The sequence below is a fragment of the Schistocerca nitens genome, chromosome 2 (genome assembly GCF_023898315.1).
Source record: "Schistocerca nitens isolate TAMUIC-IGC-003100 chromosome 2, iqSchNite1.1, whole genome shotgun sequence".
NCBI lineage: Eukaryota > Metazoa > Arthropoda > Insecta > Orthoptera > Acrididae > Schistocerca > Schistocerca nitens.
The window spans coordinates 1,120,873,371-1,120,892,909 of NC_064615.1; the positions used below are offsets into that span (position 1 = coordinate 1,120,873,371).

Consider the following 19,539-nt stretch of genomic DNA (forward strand, 5'->3'; position numbering starts at 1 on the left):
GTAACTCACACAGCTCATCAACTTCCTATTCCTTACAAACTCAACACTTGTTACATCACTCGCTGCGACTAAAGTTAATGTAACTCTAAAAATTTGAACAGTTTCGTTCACGAAAATGGTATACAGTTCCACGGAATATAGTTCCACATTCCGTTTTGTAAAACAGTTGTTTTAGATGGAACATTATTTGTCCAGCACCTGAAAAAATTCGAGTAATTCCATTGTTACATCGTCCAGTAGTAGCCAAACTGCTCAAAAGACGATATACAGGGTGGTCAGAAAATGCGTGAAATGCTTGTAGGGATGTTACAGGGCAGGTTGTACTGAGATATAAATGTTAAGGAAGAAATTCGATACCTTGCGCCATTTCCGAGTTATTTAGCATTGAAGGTAGCCAATCTGATCGTCGCGCGCGTAAATACAAGTTTCAGCTAACGAGACAAAGCCCTTGGCAGGCTCCTTGAATGCAAGCGCGCGACGCCCCGATTGGCTAAATTCTATGCTAAATAACTCGGAAACGGAGCAACGTATCGAATTTCTTTCTTAACATTTATGTCTCAATACAACATGCCCTGTAACATCCATACAAGAATTTCACACAATTTCTGACCGCCCTGTAGAGATCAATTAACAATACTTTTGTGTTACATCCTGCCCAGAGCAAACTGGCGCTCCAAAGCGAGGCGCTTTACTTGTCCTGTCCTCAGATCTTCAGCAGGGCTCGCCAGGAGTGTCCTGACTACCTACAGAAGGTGGTACCCATAGCGGGCGACTGCACTCAGCCAGGCCTGGGGATCAGCGCTGCAGACGCTGCTGAGCTCACCAGCAAGGTGTCTGTCGTCTTACACTTAGCTGCCAATGTCAGGTTCGACGCAGACCTCCGGACCGCCACCATCACCAATGTGGTCTCCACCCGCGAGATCATCGCACTCGCCAAGCGTATGCCCAACCTAAAGGTGAATTGTGGCTCAGATTAATCAGGTACATGCTGTCCTAGTTCCGGTTATCTTAATTCTAAGGTGAAGTATGCCCAGACTTATTCAGAGTAAAGCATATTTATCCAGCTACTGAGGAGGAATGGAAAGGTGAACCTTATAACTATTAAATTTTGTTTAGAACGATAAATCATTTAGTCAGTTTTAGAATTCATAATTGTACTATACAAATACACTCATGCTCATAAATTACCGATAATGCTGATACATGGTGAAACAACGCCCTGGTGGGCGATTTGCAGGTTTAAGTCACCTCGGGATATGACCATGCTGTGTATTTGACCTGCGGTTGTCGCACGGTGGCGATGGCAGCAGTCCGCATACGCAGAGGTGTGTTGGTGCATGTCAGAGTACGGTGCAGCGAGTAAGTGTGCAGACGTTTTTAGACGCGCTAATAGCGATTGTGTGTTGAAAATGGCTCAAAGAAGACATATTGATGACGTTATGAACGGTAGAATACTAGGGCGACTGGAGGCTGGTCAAACACAGCAGGTCGTAGCACGGGCCCTCCGTGTGCCACAAAGTGTGATCTCAAGATTTGGGCAACGATTCCAGCAGACAGGAAACGTGTCGAGGTGCTACAGTACAGGACATCCACAGTGTACAACACATCAAGAAGACCGATACCTCAACATCAGTGCCCGCAGACGGCCACGAAGTACTGCAGGTAGCCTCGCTCGGGAGCTTACCGCAGCCACTGGAACAGTTGTCTCCACACACACAGTCTACAGACGACTGAACAGACAAGGTTTATTCGCCCGGAGACATACAAGGTGCATCCACTGACCCCTGGTCACAGGAGAGCCGGTAAAGCCTGGTGTCAAGAACACAGTATATGGTCATTGGAACAGTGGTCACACATTGCGTTCACGGACGAGTCCAGGTATAGTCTGAACAGTGATTCTCGCCGGGTTTTCATCAGGCGTGAACAACGAACCAGATACCAACCCCTTAATGTCCTTGAAAGGGACGTGTATCGAGGTCGTGGTTTGATGGTGAGGGCTGGGATTATGATTGGTGCACGTATACCCCTGCATGTCTTTGACAGGGGAAGTGCAACCGGTCAGGTGTATCGGGACGTCATTTTGCACCAGCATGTCTGTGTCTTTTCAGTGGTGCAGTGGGTACCACCTTCCCCCTGATGGATGATAATGCATGGCCCCACCGAGCTGCCATCGTGGAGGAGTACCTTGAAACAGAAGATATCAGGCGAATGGAATGGCCTGCCTGTTCTCCAGACCTAAACCCCATCGAGCACGTCTGGGGTGCTCTCGGTCGACTTATCGCTGAACATCTTCAAACCCCTATGACATTTCAGGAGCTCCGACAGGCACTGGTGCAAGAATGGGAGGCTATACCCCAGCAGCTGCTTGACCACCTGATCCATAATATGCCAACCCGTTGTGCGGCCTGTGTGTGTGTGCATGGCGATCATATCCCATATTGATGTCGGAGTACATGCGCAGGAAACAGTGGCGTTTTGTAGTACATGCGTTTTGGGACGGTTTTCTCAACTTATCACCAATACTGTGGACTTACAGATCTGTGTCGTGTGGGTTCCCTATGTGTCTATGCTATCAGCGCCAGTTTTGTGTAGTGCCACGTAGTGGGGCACCACATTCTGCAATTACCTTAATTTATGTGCATGAGTGTACATCTCCCCGTTCATGCATTGCTCGTAGGCTAGACTATGAAAAAAAGGCCTGGTTGATGAACTGCAGTGGAGGCACAAGACTTAATTACATAAATTATTTCTATGGAAGAGTTTAGCAAAGACGAAATGTAACTACTGTGCCTTGAAAAATAAATTAATTGAAAAACCGAATGCCACAGCTAAGCCAGTCGTGAGTGATAATTGGCGCCCAAGGGAACAAAGTCAGTATACGGATTTCATAAAAAAATCAACATAAGTAATGTATGTCAGCAGACCGAAATATTTGAAATACGTTCTTTTTAAATAACTTATAGTCAAAAGAACGTGATCAACAGTAATAGCTGGCCAGCTCCACAGCTCATTCGGAACGGGAGACCGCCGTAACACTCCATCACCAGCATGATTTGAAGGGGCCATATGCTACTGGTTAAGTGTTGACAACGCCTCTGGCTGTTCGCGATCACGTGCCAAACCATCACGGTATCGCGACGGTGTTAATCACTAGTCGTATCAACACATGAATGTAGCTTTTCGAAAGACAGCAGACAAATGCAGACCAAGATTAGTCAGAGTTTGCACAAAAATTAAACCAGGAGAAGTGCACAAACCTTAGCCTTTTGCCGCTGTACTTGAAATCATCTCCTATGATGATTATTAGGTGTGATAGTGGGTATGAGTTTAGAAGGCCGCAGAAGAAATCTACTTTTTAGTTTCCAGGAAGTACTCCTATAACATTTACAAAGGCGACCAAGAAACTTAGCGTAATTTCTTGATTGCAGGCTTTCGTCTACATGTCGACGGCGTATTCGAATGCCCCCAGAGACGAAATCGACGAGAAGTTCTATCCTCCAAAACTGAGCGCTGAAGAGCTAATAAAACTGGTCAGCGTCATGGACGACGAACAACTGGCGCAGCTACTACCGTTGTGAGTGATTAACTTTCGAAACTTTCTGCTCTAGAGGGGGTTATCAGTACTTTTTACCAGCCTACATGCAGCCCTAAACTATACTTTTTATACTTATAGAGAAAAGAGGCTGTAATTAACCCTTTTTTTGAAACACTTGCTGTACACATTTGCTGCCAGTTTTTATTATAGAGGTAGTGAAGGTAATAAAATCCTTCACTTGGGAGGTGGCATAGTTCATGTTAAATTTACCATTAATCTCATCTCTGTTACATCTCATTGTTTTTGTCCATCTTCAATTTTACTTAAATTATATATACTGTACTCATTATACTGCTCATCCCAACCAACAAGTCCTGTAATTCTTCTCAATTTTACAACGATTAGTCTTTCTGAACATCCACTTTGGCAGCCTACATTGTAGCACAGTTTGCTCTTTCAGGTGAATACAGATGGAAATGTTATCGCTGGAGTGCGTATCACCGACCATTCCTCCACTGAGCCATACCAGCGAGCGCATGAAAGCATTTTTTTGGAAATTTTGGAAATTTGTGATACGTCCCTATGGGGACAAACTGCTGAGGTCATCGGTCCCTAGGCTTACACGCTACTTAATCTAACTTAAACTAACTTACGCTAAGGACAACACACACACCCATGCCGGAGGGAGGACTCGGACCTCCGACAGATGGAGCCGCGCTAACCGTGGCAAGGCCCCCGAGACCATGCGGCTAACCCGTGCGGCATAAGAGCATTTTGTGACGTCTATGGCAGAGAATGCTTCAGAAGAGATGAGGTTCCCGAAATCCTCACAACATATTACGTGTATTAAAATCTCCTCAAAGAGTGAACTGTTGGGGTAACTGCAGAAGAAGATCACTGAAATCCTAAGGAACTGTGTAGTCATTATTTGGGGGGACGGGGGATCTAACGAGCCCAGTGCCGTCCTATAAGGCGCAGGGACTGTAGTAGCAACTGCCTGCAATTTACTGTTGAGTAAGAGAAGCAAGGAGCTGTATTCGTAATTGACGACTAGGTCGTGTGAATACTCATACGTCGACTCGACACTATCGTTTGATGATCTGATGGGTTTGTACATACCCCTTTATGTTTTTTGTTTGTTCATGTACCTTTTCTCTTTCAGTGCCAATTATATTCGATATATACATTTCGGAATACTGCTGGCTATATTTTGTTGCAGCCTTCCTTGAGGCCTGGCTGCTTATTGGTGCTGTCAGAACTTTCAAAGATTGGTCTTCTTGTTACTGCTATGAAAACAGTAGTTGCTTAGCTACTACTCTTGCAGTAGCATGTATTCGTGCTAACGTCGTTCGTGTGAGTTTGTGTGGACATGTCTACCTTTCTTAACCAATGAGACAATTGATGTCATGAACGTGGCTGGTTACATGGACTTGTATTACTTTTGTACCCCAGCAAAGGATAAGCGCTTGGTTATTTTAACCTCTTCATTCTTCTTTTCCTTCTGGTTCACGCTGTGTTTGGCCATAGCGTCGACATTTAAAACAGCGCAGTGCGTTTGGGACCCCGGACCGTACATTCAGTCGGAGGGATGTGTCCAGCATTGGATAATCAAAGGTCATAATAAATGAGTCAGACTTTGAAACTCGCCACCGATGCACATCAGTTACTCCATCAAATAATTCGATAAGTGACTCTGGAGTATCTGTAATCATAACATCACGGCATGAGACAATACTTCTGAATTAAGGCATGGGTGGGGAACTGTACGAATATATTCTGGCCCACGGAAGAAATTCGTGGAGAGACAGCGAAGTGCTCTCATTTTCATAAATTTCCGTCGACACTCGGCTCGCCTCGATCTTGTAGCAAATGATGCTTACTCTGTGCATGTACAATGCAATTAGGCGGCCGCTGGATTTGAACCACAAAGAGAAACACTTTTTAGTCTGAATGCAAAGTTACTGCCCATTGCTGATGCGCATGCGGAGAATGGGGCAAGCAGCTCAGCACTTTGAATCGGTGCTGGGAGAAGTATTTTCGCCTCTGGATCAGCGCTGACAACACATACGTTGCTTAATACGTACTGCCTGAGTCCGTGATACACTGATAAATCGCAAACGTTGTTATTAGGTGAGAATGGAACGAAAATTACTCACTACATGCGAAACATGACATTCTAAGCAACATCAGCAGAGGCCATAACTTGGTGAATAAAACAGTTATCAGTCAACGGTTCATGCATAACGTTTTGTTAATATCGTGTGCCTACACAGAGTTCGTTCGCAAAATGTCCAGCAGTCAGAAGAGAAAAGTAGATGCTGAATATAGACAATTCCAGGCAAAACGGACTGACAAGGCGAAATTCACTAGAGTCATTAAACAATATTGGTGAAAAAGCAAAACAATGGAAAACATATTTCTGTCTGTTTTTACCCAATTCGCTTTAAAGTGGTAAAACACACCCCATAAGTTAATTTGGCATGATAGGTTTGGAGAGAATATCTTCGAAACGATGATATGTAGAAAAATGTTCCTGATATGAAAGTTGATATGTAATTAACATTCTAAAAAACTGTATAATTGAATATTGTAATAATATGAAATTTTGCAAAATATTCCACCAGAATTAATTCTGAAAAGTGAAAACTTTTATTACAATAGAAATTAAAGTAGCTTTCGAGCTACATATCTCCATATATAAAAAAATCTGGTTTCTGAAACACCGTTTTTGGAAAATATGCTGTATACAATCTGCTGTCAGAGTATTTTCAACAAGCCTAGTTGAAATATCTAAACCTTCATTATTGGTCTAGCTATTAATTTTACTTAATTTGTTTTGTGTCTGAAATGTTTTGTTTTGCACTTTACATCTATATTTTTGTTTATTAGTTTACCATTCACGTACATGTATTTTGTTAATTGAAAATAATAAGTAAATTATTGTTATGATGGAAGGCCATTCGCAATAATGATAATCTGTAAATAGATCTCAAAACATAATTTATTTTTACACTATACACATAAAATCAATGAAATTTCTTCACATCATATACACAACAGAGAATACAAAAGGAAACAAAATGAAGCACCATTTCAAATTGTCAAGAATGATCTTCTAAATACCCTGATTTGTGTCAGGCATATTACATGTACACTGGTAAGAGATGGCCAGACAGAACTGATTATATTCTAGTGACTGCAGCATATTTGTATTATTCCTCAAGTGGAGATTGACATCAAAATCATTCAATGCAAATAGATTTGCTAACTTCTCACAGAGTTCTTCCAACACTGAAGGCCATGTCAGTTCCTGTGCCATCGAGTCTTTGGGGTGATCAGATGGCCAAGTTTTGTCCTCAGGTATGATGGTAAAAATTATTTTTTCACATTGACCTCCCACCTTTCCATAGTTTTAATAGAAACTAATGGTGAGTTTCGACTGAGAATTCGACGATCTCTTTTTGAAGCCCAAAATGTCGTTGTGAGAGCATCAATCTTGGTAAACAAACGTCTGATCAGGTCAAAGGATGTTTGAAACATGTTTTGTTTCCCATTGAGTGAGAGGAATCTGTATTATTGTTAAATTCTTAGAGCTGTGAATGTGGAAGAACCATATAGGGCATCGTACCTGAGGTCAATAAAATTGATCTAATGATCGCAAGGGACTCAGTGGCACAGGTACAGTCATGAGATGTGTACAGCTTTCAATGTTGGGTGAAGTTTGCGAAAAAATTTTCAAATCTAGATTTTTTGAATGGTTTTGATATCAGTCATTACTTGAGAAACAGTATAATCCAGCTGCAATCATTAGTACATAATCAATTCCTTTCGCCAAGCCTTACCAGTGTTCTGGAATATGCCTAATGCAAATCAGGATATTTTGAAGATCATTAGCAACAATTTGAAATCCTGCTGAATTTACTTTTTTTTGTTTTTTCTGTCATGTATCTTATGCTTAGAAATTTCATTAACTTTTTGTGTATGATTTAAGTAAACATTATTTTTAATCATTTATTTACAGGTTATTATTATTGTAATGATTTTGCATCATGATAATGACATATTTACAATTTTTAATTAAAACAGTATGCAAACGCAAAACGGTAAATCAATAAAAAAAATGCGTGTCAAACGTAAAAAAAAAAATCAAAACACAAAGTAAATTAAGTAAATTTAATAACATCATCGTTCTCCTACGCTCTGTCAAGCAGCATGAACTTCGTTTCCAATTCCCAAATTACTAGATAAATAATGAATGTTTAGATATTTTAAATAGATATGTTGAAAATACTCTGACAGCACGTTGGTTACAGTTTATTTAGCAAAAATGGTATTTCAGCTTTATTACACATGGATGAAAGTAGCTCGCAAGCTTCTTTAATTTGTATTGTAACAAAAGTTTTTGTTTTTGAGAATTAATTAAAGCTGGTGTGATATTTCGCAAAAATTCAAATTAATAAAAGATTCGGTTATATAGTTTTCAAGAACGTTAACTTTTATACGACAAACTTCTTTTATATATTGTCGTGTCCTCCAAACCTAATATGCCGAATTAGCTCTTGGGGTGTGTTTTACTCCTTAAAAGTAAAATTGTGCACAATCAAAAAATATTTATTGCATTTTATTGTTTTCTCTACACACCTGCTGAGTTTAATGAAGATCTCGTTTATTGACGCTTGGGTATATTCTCTTACGAGGATTACTTCTTCATCATGAACAAAAGTAAACCTGTTTACTTGTTGTGTAGTGAAGCACAATCTGTTGTGAAGAAATATAACAGGAGAAGGCATTTTTGTACGAAACACATTGCTCAACAGCAGCTTACAGGCAATAACGAAAATACATATTAAAGTACTCTTCTTCTTTCTTCGCCCTCGTCCCGCGTCAACACGAGGCTGGCATTGTTATGAACTAATGTGGCGTCGTTAATTAAAATCCTGGAAGTGGCGCACTTATTCATACGGCTATCCAGGTGTGTATAAAACTAAAATATTTGTTGCCAATTTGGAAACTCAAGTCGGTGGAGTTTGTTCTGATGGAACACCTTTGATGGTCGGCACAATTCGTTTTGGTGCGTTACCCTGTAAGCATCAACGTCACGTGCACTACAGTTCTGACTTTAGGCGCTAGATGCGCTGCTGTCGCATCACATAACGAGGCGACCCACGAACTTAAGTAAGTATGTGAATCACGCACGTGGGTCGTCGGAGGGTGCGTCACGCGACTTTTGTCACTTCAGTGTATTCTGTAACAGTTCTTTCTATGTATGTTCCAAGTTTTGTCGAGCAATGTTAGTTGACATCGTCCTTAAGTTTTGCACACCAGTTTAGCACATTGGTTACAGAGGACTAATTACAATGGTCTAATCGCCAGCTGTTCAGCTTCATATAAGAGTGAGATATATAGGTAATCATTTAGTATGCATTAGTTTTCCAACGTGACTCCCTTTGTTCAAATCGTGCTAAAATTTCTCACTCGGGAGATTTATGTTAATTCAGGTGCAGATTCAGTAGGATTTTTCTGAATGCAAATATGTTCCAGGATGCTGGGTGATTGGCCAAACACTTACACCTTCACCAAAGCGGTCGCCGAGGATCTAATACGCACACATGCTGCTGGACTACCTGCCTCAGTCATCAGGCCTTCCGTTGGTAAGTTCAATATATATTTGTTCTCGAAGTATAGGATTACCTTAATCCCTAAGCAGACAAATTTCGTAGCTTTAGAAGCGGTTCAGAAGTATTCCTCAGCATAATTGTAGGGCAATCAAACTCTTTCTAAGCAGCAGAAGATACAAATGTTAATCTTATGTACTGCAAATGAAATACCTGAACCAACGGGTTCATTGCTGTGAGTAAGTATTTTCTTCTAACACGTTGAGGTGTAGCTTTTTGGTGTCTTGTGCAAAATTTCTAAATTATCCTGCATATGGCCTGATTCGTGGTTATCGGTGTTGAGACGACTACTGAGGGCAATGTTGTTCTGATCATATGTTTGCTCTCTAAATAGAAATGCAAGGTTCCAGCCACTTAGCCTTGGCAGTTTATTTTATGATCATTCGCATTAGAAGGAAAAGAAATCTTCATTAACTGTAAAAGTTAACGACAGCTCCCGCTTAATGAAGAAAATTATTTCAGACTGAACTGGTTACCTTGAAATTGTCCAAGACTTGATAGCGCAGCAGTAGGGCGAGTGGGGCGGGCTGACAACAGGACGTTGCCAGCCTGCTCCACCGTGTGTTTGCAGCGTCCAACTCCACAACTAAACACGAGAGCCGAGACACGTCGATGAGACCGTAGCCCGTAGCCGACAAATCTTTCTTTGTGAATGAGTTAATGTCCTTACTGTTTATTTTAATGACAAGGTCATTAATTATATACTCAACTCACGAAAAGAAAAAGAAATTGTAATATAGTTATATTAACAACAAATGCTGAAGGGGAGGGAGGAGGGGGAAAGTTACGTTGATACTAAACCATCATTAAGTTTACTGCTTACACATTTGATTTAAGTAATAATAATAATAAACACTCCATCTTCAGGACACGAGTGGCCTACCGGGACCATCCGACCGCCGTGTCATCCTCAGGGGAGGATGCGGATAGGAGGGGCGTGGAGTCAGCACACCGCTCTCCCGGTCGGTATGATGGTATTCTTGACCGAAGCCGCTACTATTCGGTCGAGTAGCTCCTCAGTTGACTGAGTGCACCCCGAAAAATGGCAACAGCGCATGGCGGTGGGATGGTCACCCATCCCAGTGACGGCCACGCCCAACAGCGCTTAACTTCGGTGGTCTCACGGGAACCGGTGTATTCACTGCGGCAAGGCCTTTGCCACATTTGGTTTAAGGGAAGACATAATTAGTACATAATGCAATAGTTCATTACGATTGTTAGATCTCCAATGGTATTGAAAAAGTACACGAAGGTGACAAAAGTCATGGGATACCTCTCAATATCGTGCCGGACCTCCTTTTGCCCGGTCTAGTACAGCAACTCGACGTGGTAAGGACTCAACAAGTCGTTGGAAGTCCCCTGCAGGAATACTAAGCCAATATGCTTTTACAGCCGTCTATATTTTAGTCGGGCGATCTGGGTGTCCAAACAATTCGCTCGAACTGCCCAAACTGTTCTTTAAATCAACTGGGAATAACTGGGACCCGATGACATGGCGCACCGCTGTTTGGGTACATGTAGTTGGAAATGGGAAATTTGTGGCAAGGTCTTATGGAACCAAACTGCTGATGTCATCGGCCCCTAAGCTTACACTCTACTTAACCTAACTTAAAATAACTTACGCTAAGGACGACACACACAACTATGCCCGAGGGATAGCCGCGCTGACCGTGGCAAGACGTCCCCTTAGACCGCGCGGATACCCCGCGCGGCGAACATGCAGTCCATGAATGACCAAACATATCAATATGCAGTCAACGATCAATTCAATGAGACGAGAGAACCCGGTCTTTTTTCCTGCATGCACAGCCTGCACCATTACGGAGCCACCACCAGCTTGCACAGTGCTGTGTTGACAACTTCGATCCATGGCTCTGTCGGGTCTGCGCCATATTCAAACCCTGCTATGAGCTCTTACCTGCCGAAATTTGGACTCATCTGACCAGACCACGGTTTCCCACTCGTCTAGGGCCCAACCGAAAGGTCGTGGGCCCTGCTCGGTGGCTCATTAACGCTAAATTTCGCAGTACTGTGCTAATGGGAACCTTCGTAGTACGTCTCACATTGATCTCCGCGGTTATTTCAAGCACAGTTGCTTGTCTGTTAGCGCCAACAACTCTACGCAAACGCCGCTGTCCTCGGTCATTAAGTGAAGGCCGTCGGCCACTTCGTTGTCCGTGGCTAGGAGGGGGGGGGGGGCGGGGGCAGGATAGTGGTAATGCCTGAAATTATTTGGAGATCTCGCCATGCTCTGTTGCTTCCCATCATGCGGTCATAATAACGTTGGAAAGCTTTTCACGTGATTCACCTAAGTAAGAGGTACGCCAGTCCACTGCTTTTTCGTACCTTGTGTACGCGATATTAACACCATATGTATATGGACATATCGCTGTACCATGACTTTCATCACCTCAGTCTATATGTTTGTGTCTACAGTCGCAGTTTATTTACTTTGTCCTTGACACACCTAATTGAAAAGCAAGTGTGATGACCGAGAGGTAGGGGATGGGATGGTATAAGGATGCCAATTGTGTTCAAATGTGCAAATGTGTGTGAAATGTTATGGGACTTAACAGCTAAGGTCACCAGTCCCTAGGCTTACACACTACTTAACCTTAATTATCCTAAGCACAAACACACACACCCATGCCCGAGGGATGACTCGAACCTCCACCGGGACCAGCCGCACAGTCTTTGACTGCAGCGCCGTAGACCGCTCGGCTAATCCCGCGTGACGCTAATTGTGTATAAAAACCGGTAGCCAGTAGACAGAATAAATAAACTGCAACTGCAGACATAAATATACACTTTATTTCAGTGCTGTATTGCTTGCTGTTTCATTGACAATATGTTGGGAATATCTAATGGTATGTTACATACTTTAGTTTAGCTCGTTCGGATCTGGATTGGGACAACACAGTGAATTATAGTAACGAATATTAAATAGAGGTCAGTTAGGTTTACGGATTGGTAAAATATGTTTCATACAGACTCTCGGCGTTTGAGCATGGTTTTTTTCTGTCAAAGGCCCGTTCACGTATTTTTAACCTTGTTTCCTCTCTCTGTGTTTTCACTAAAATTGGACTCCGTAATAAGACAGCACCTGAAGACGACGGTGGATCGAGCTTCTTGCTTAGAAGTACAGAATTTTTTGGCATGCCAAGTCACCCAACAATCTTACAATGATTAAAGATACAAAATAAAACATCCATAGCTTAGTAATAACATTATATTCTGAAACAAAATAGAATTAAATTACAACACTTACATTGAGGCTTGCATTATGGAGTTACGAGTGCCGACTGGTTGCGACTCGTAAATGTATTAATAAAATAATGTAGTATTAATGGCGGTGTGCTAAAATACGTCCGATCTGGACAAGACCTAGAAAACAGGAGATGCCTCTTATTCCGCCAATGATCTGACGATCAAAAATCTTCAAATGTTTCCAGCGGCTGCATACAATATTTATACAGCCGTGGACTATATCTATGGCTCAAACTATTGCTTTATTTCATTAATTATAATTACATTTTCTGTTAATGAAAAAAGTTCAGCCTGTAAATGTGCGTTTAAAATACCATATTAAGTACAAAACATCCTGTTTTATACCCTACTGGAATCGTAAATTTTACGGGAGTTGCGTAATATGAGGTTAAGCTTTGCCTCGTACAATTTTAATCATACGTTGAACTGTTTTCAACAACACAATTGTCCATTTGGTTTTTGTAGAATACTTTTAACGAAATGATCGTAAGTGGTATTTTGAAATGATTGTAGACGGTACGTTCAATTTCAGTGTGACCGCTCCAGTACATGATTTTTATGCAAAACGCTATGAAATGCTGTATCTTGATGTGTAGACGTTAATTTGATTTTCAGTTCAAAAGTCCGATTGTATTTGACGCCACCTAACGACCACTGTCTGTTATTTCAAGTAGGTTGCCACAGTACATGGCACCAGTCTGTGGTACAAGTGTGTATGTGAAACTGACGTGAGACTGTGTATCAGTGATTTTAACTGCGGAATGTCTCCATTTCGTTTCCGTTAAAGAATGTTACTTCTTTTTTCTTCTGTTTATCTGACAGATTCTGATAATGGCTGTGCCCGAACAGCGTTCACGCGCATATTTTCAAAAAGAAATAAAGTATTAAGAGCGATAAAGACAGGGAACTACACTGGCGAGCCAACGAAACTGGTACACATGCCTAACATCGTGTAGGGCCCCAGCGACTAATGTCTGAAGTAGTGCTGGAAGGAACTGACACAATGAATCCTGCAAGGATGTCCATAAATTCATAAGAGTACGAGGGGGCGGAGATCTCTTCTGAACAGCACGTTGGAAGGCATTACGGAAATGCTCAATAATGTTCATGTCTGGGAAGTTTGGTGGCCAGCGGAAGTGTTTAAATTCAGAAGAATGTTCCTGGAGCCACTCGGCAGCAATTCTCAAGTGTGGGGTGTCTCATTGTTCTGCTGGAATTGCCCAAGTCCGTCGGAATGCCCAATGGACATGAATTGATGCAAGTGATGCTTAAGTGCGTGTTACCTGGCAGAGTCACATCTAGACGTATCAGGTATCCCATATCATTGCAACTGTACACTCCCCACGGCATTACAGAGCCTCCACCAACGTGAACAGTCCCCTGCTGACATGCAGAGTCCATTGATTCATGAGGTTGTCTCCATATCCGTATAGTTCATCAGCTCGATACAATTTGAAACGAGACTCGTCCGACCAGGCAACATGTTCTTAGTCATCAACAGTCCAATGTCGCTGTTGACGGGCCCAGGCGAGGCGTAAAGCTTTTTGTCGTGCAGTTATCAAGAGTACAGGAGTGGGCCTTCGGCTTCGAATGTCCATATCGATTATGTTTCATTTAATGGCCCGCAAGCTGACGCTTGTTGATGGCCCAGCGTTGAAACCTGCATAAATTTGCGGAAGGTTTGCATATCTGTCTCTTTGAATGATTCTCATCATTCATCGCTGGTGCCATTCTTGCAGCGACGTCGGAGATGTGATGTTTTGCCGGGTTCCCGATATGCACGTTACACTCGTGAAATGGTCGTACGGGAAAATCTCCACTACATCGCTATCTCGGAGATGCTGTGTCCCATCGCCGGTGTGGCCGTGCGGTTCTAGGCGCTACAGTCTGGAACCGAGCGACCGCTACGGTCGCAGGTTTGAATCCTGCCTCGGGCATGGATGTGTGTGATGTCCTTAGGTTAGTTAGGTTTAAATAGTTCTAAGTTCTAGGCGGCTGATGACCTCAGAAGTTAAGTCGCATAGCGCTCAGAGCCATTTGAACCCATGGCTCGCGCGGCGACTGAAACGCCACGTTCGAACACAAATCTTGATAACCTGGGACTGTAGCAACAGTAACCGATATAACAACTGCGCCAGACACTCGTCTTATATATGCGTTGCTGACCGCAGCGTCGTAATCTGCCTGTTTACGTTTCTCCGTATTTGAATACGCATGCATAAACCAGTTTCTTTGGCACTTCAATGTGTGTTAACACTTAGTTTTCGTCACCGTCCATCACGATCACTCAACACGCACTTAAGTCCCAGTTGTGACTCTGCGGATGGCATTTTTCCGCCTTCCCTTTGTGCGTTATAAATCTTAGATAGGGTGCCTCTTCAAACACAAGGCAGTTCGGCTACCCTGGTTCGAAGCACCCACCATAGAAGCACAAACAATCTGCCCAAGTTCGAATTCACTTGGCTCTGACATAATGTACTCATAACCACTCGGAATAATATTCTAGCCACGGCTGACACTTGCAAACATTGAGGACACTGCACAGGTGCCGTTCGTGGCCAAATAATCTTGGGTGGAATCTGCATTTACAGTATGTTCAAGCGTGTATTTCTCGTATTGTTTCCATATTTCAGTGCAACCCGTCTTTGCATGGGTACATAGACTATAGTCAAGAGGTTCGTAGAATAAGTACACTGAGGTGACGAAAGTGATGGGGTAGCGGTATGCACATATACAGGGCTATTACAAATGATTGAAGCGATATCATGAATTCACTGTAGCTCCATTCATTGACATATGGTCACGACACACTACAGATACGTAGAAAAACTCATAAAGTTTTGTTCTGATGAAGCCGCACTTCAGGTTTCTGCCGCCAGAGCGCTCGAGAGCGCAGTGAGACAAAATGGCGACACGAGCCGAGAAAGCGTATGTCGCGCTTGAAATGCACTCACATCAGTCAGTTATAATAGTGCAACGACACTTCAGGACGAAGTTCAACAAAGATCCACCAACTGCTAACTCCATTTGGCGATGGTATGCGCAGTTTAAAGCTTCTGGATGCGTCTCGGTTTAAAGTTTACGGCCCCTTTTTCTTCTGCGAAAAAAACGTTACAGGACACGTGTATCTGGACATGCTGGAAAATTGGCGCATGCCACAACTGGAGACCGACAGCGCCGACTTCATCTTTCAACAGGATGATGCTCCACCGCACTTCCATCATGATGTTCGGCATTTCTTAAACAGGAGATTGGAAAACCGATGGATCGGTCATGGTGGAGATCATGAACAGCAATTCATGTCATGGCCTCCACGCTCTCCCGACTTAACCCCATGCGATTTCTTTTTGTGGGGTTATGTGAAAGATTCAGTGTTTAAACCTCCTCTACCAAGAAACGTGCCAGAACTGCGAGCTCGCATCAACGATGCTTTCGAACTCATTGATGGGGACATGCTGCGCCGAGTGTGGGAGGAACTTGATTATCGGCTTGATGTCTGCCGAATCACTAAAGGGGCACATATCGAACATTTGTGAATGCCTAAAAAAACTTTTTGAGTTTTTGTATGTGTGTGCAAAGCATTGTGAAAATATCTCAAATAATAAAGTTATTGTAGAGCTGTGAAATCGCTTAAATCACATGTAATAACCCTGTACAGGTGGCGGTAGCGTCGCGTGCACAACGTATAAAAGGGCGGTGTGTTGGCGGAGCTGCCACTTGTGCTCAGGTGGCTCATGTGAAAAGGTATACAACGTGAATGTGGCCACACGACGGGGATTAACAGATTTCGAACGCGGAATGGTTGCTTGAGCTAGAGGCACGGGCCATTTCATTTCGTAAATTTAATATCCGCGATCCACAGTGTCAATAAGGTGCCGAGAATACCAAATTTCAGGCATTACGCCTCACCTCATGGACAAAAGATTGGCCGACGGCCTTGACATAAGAGCACAGAGCGGTGGCGTTTGCGTAGAGTTGTCAGTGCTAACTGACAAGTGACACTGCGTGAAATAACCGCAGAGATGAATGTGGGATTACGGCGAATATACTAATTAGGAAAGTGCGGCGAAATTTGGCGTTAACGGGCTATGGCAGCAGGTGACTGACGTGCTCGTGTCCTTATCGGTTGCACCACAGACGACTGAAAAACCGTGACCTCATCAGAAGAGTACGATTCCAATTGGTAAGAGGTTACGGTAGGGTGCGAGTGTGATGCAGACCCCACGAAGCCATGGTCTCAAGTTGTAAACAAGAAGCTGGCGGTGACTCCATATTGGTGTGGGCTGCGTTTACACGGAATGGACTGGGTCCTGTAGTCCAACTAAACTGATCATTGAGTGGAAATGGTTGCGTTCGGCTACTTGGAGACAATATGCAGCCAAACAACGATGAACGTTCTGCACAATTCCAGTGAGTCGTCTGACCATCCACATTGCCCGACATGAATCCCATCGCGAATTTATGAGACATAACCGAGAGGTCAGCTCGTGCACAAAATCCGGCACCGGAAACATTTTCGCAATTATGGCCGGCTATAGAGGCAGTGTGACTCACTATTTCTGAGGGGGCTTCCAATGACCTGTTAAGTCCATGTCAGGTTGCTGCAATACGCTGGGGAAAAGGAGATCCGACACGTTCTTAAGTTGTATTCCGTGACTTTTATCACCTCAGTGTAGGATCACAATCTAACCAAAGGTTTAGTGGCTTTCACCAAAAGTCGGAAACATCATAAACAACATGAATTTGACTCGCTGCAATCACCAGGACGACGAGTACACACCCGTCCATTTCCGTGTCCGACACACGACTCGTATCACACAGCCCCAGAGGGAACACATAACGCAGCAAGTATGATACGAAGAGCGCCAGAGTCGATGGAACGCTGGCACCAGTGGCGCCAGTACGATCACGCACGCGCCCCCATGCAAACCCCCAAGTCTCACCCGGTGAAATCTACAAAATAGTATTATTGTACGACAAATCAGAAAGAAAAAACTAGATCTTCCGCCCATCATGACCCTCGCTTTTCCTGAAGCCAATGACTGTCGTAACTGCTGTCAGGAAGGCCTCCCAGTGGTTGTTTTAAAGGATTGCCCCGTATTCTTACACGAGATGCTGTACTTCAGAGCCATAAAATTGAGCACTAGGAATAGACGTCCAGAAATATGGGCCGTTTTACTTTTGTCGATGATCAAAAGTGGTGTACGTTGTCTTGTCCACTGACGTCCAATTCTCAGACACAGAACATATAATATTCAACAACATTTCACAGAATATCGTCTTGAGGTTCTGCTGCCATCCGAAAAAAATTAATGATTACACCAAGGTGACAAAAGTCGTGGGTACCTACTAATATCGTGTAGGATCCCATTTGCCCGGCACTATGCAGAAACTACATGTGACATCGACTTAAGAAATCGTTGGAAGTCCCATGCAGAAGTAATGAACCATGTTGCCTCTATAGCGGTTTATAATTCATTTTCCGGTGCTGGATTTTGTACACGAACTGACCTCTCGATTGTGTCCCGTAAATGTCCGATTGGATTCTTGTCAGGCGAACTGGGTGGCCATATCATCGCTGACATGGTACATTGTCATCCATAAAAATTCCATCGTTGTTTTGGAACATAAAATCCATGAAAGTAGGTGGGCAAGGCAGGTGCCACCCTAAAGTACAGTTATCCAAGATGGCGGTCGTGACTTCAGTTGATGATGCAAGTGCGTGACGTCACGTGACGTCATCTTATGACGCGATTTACGTCATTCAATATGGCTATCGCGACGTCAGCTGATGACGCGAGAACCGTTACCCAAGATGGCGGGAAACCGCCACGCCCCCCTGGCAGGAAGTTTCAATTTTGGAGCGAAGATAGGACAATTGGGCTATCTTTACTAGCTTAAGAAAATGGCGGGAAAGAAAGGGTACTTGCGCTATCTCAACTAACCTAAGACCACGGCGGGAAAGTAAGGGCAGTTGGGCTACCTCCAGTAGCCTAAGTCACATCAACACAAGCTCTTCCTAGGAACTGGTGGGAATAGGACTCACCTTGTGCTGGGCATTTTATTTAAACAATTAGAAGCAGTAACGCTATCAAGTGTGTTCGTCATGGGCTAGTGTTATCCTCTTGGAAAATTGGCGGGAATTTCGAATTTTGCTCTAAGAGCTTACTCGTGGAGCTGAGGGAAAGACTATGGTTCTGCCCCCACTAGAGGCTGCTCATAATGCCATTCAGTTCGAATATAAGTTGTTTAAATTTGTATATATTTGTTTAAATTTATTATCTACCTACAGCATTATCTCGGTGTTACTACAAGATGCTAAGTTATCAGTTCTTGTTGAGCTGTCAGTGTTCAGTTAGCGAGGTGTTGGTGCCAGATTGGGGGGGGGGGGAGGGTTAATAGCTGTATTACATGCACTCATTCAGCCAAGGAGTTCATCCACAGCTCACTGCATGAAGAATTGAAGCGAGCATTAATGATTGAACATATCAAGTAGAAGAATACGGTTCCACAAATAAATGCTTTGCTTTAAAGATGCATTACACAATGCATGGAAACATCTACTCTGCTGGAATTGTCTGATATTTCTACAACCTACGTATTAGCTTCCATCACACAAGAGACAGCTACCTCCAGTCTACCAGACCAAAGAACTGACCTAGTTCACGAGTTCACCGCTACAGGACGCCTCGATAGGTCACATTATAGTGCAGTTCAGTCCATAGGAGCATGATTGAGTCATGTGTTTTTCTCAGCTGCAAGTCTCCCCCAGCCTCCTCATCTCCCTGGAGGGGAAAACTGCCACGAAATGGAGTCAGCCTGTTCTGGGCTGCTGGAGAGAGAAACGAATGTACTCTATTTATTTCTTTAACAATTTATTTAGAGACGGATGCCACCTGGTTTATTTACTACGCTGACAGAAAACACTCACAAAAATGGTTCAAATAGCTCTGAGCACTATGGGACTTAACTTCTGATGTCATCAGTCCCCTAGAACTTAGAACTACTTAAACCTAACCTAAGGACATCACAGTCATCCATGCCCGAGGCAGGATTCGAACC

The 19,539-nt window shown here is 43.3% G+C and overlaps 1 protein-coding gene across 2 annotated transcripts in view; it reads left to right on the forward strand.

Annotated features, from left to right (window-relative positions):
* LOC126234807 (fatty acyl-CoA reductase 1-like) overlaps positions 1 to 19,539 on the forward strand; it is a 265,198-nt gene that overhangs the window by 83,084 nt on the left and 162,575 nt on the right. For both annotated transcript variants that reach the window (XM_049943555.1, XM_049943554.1), the window contains exons 3-5: positions 708 to 956; positions 3,429 to 3,574; positions 9,077 to 9,186. In XM_049943555.1, coding sequence (XP_049799512.1) covers positions 708 to 956; positions 3,429 to 3,574; positions 9,077 to 9,186 — 505 coding nt within the window. The remainder of the gene's footprint in view (positions 1 to 707; positions 957 to 3,428; positions 3,575 to 9,076; positions 9,187 to 19,539) is intronic.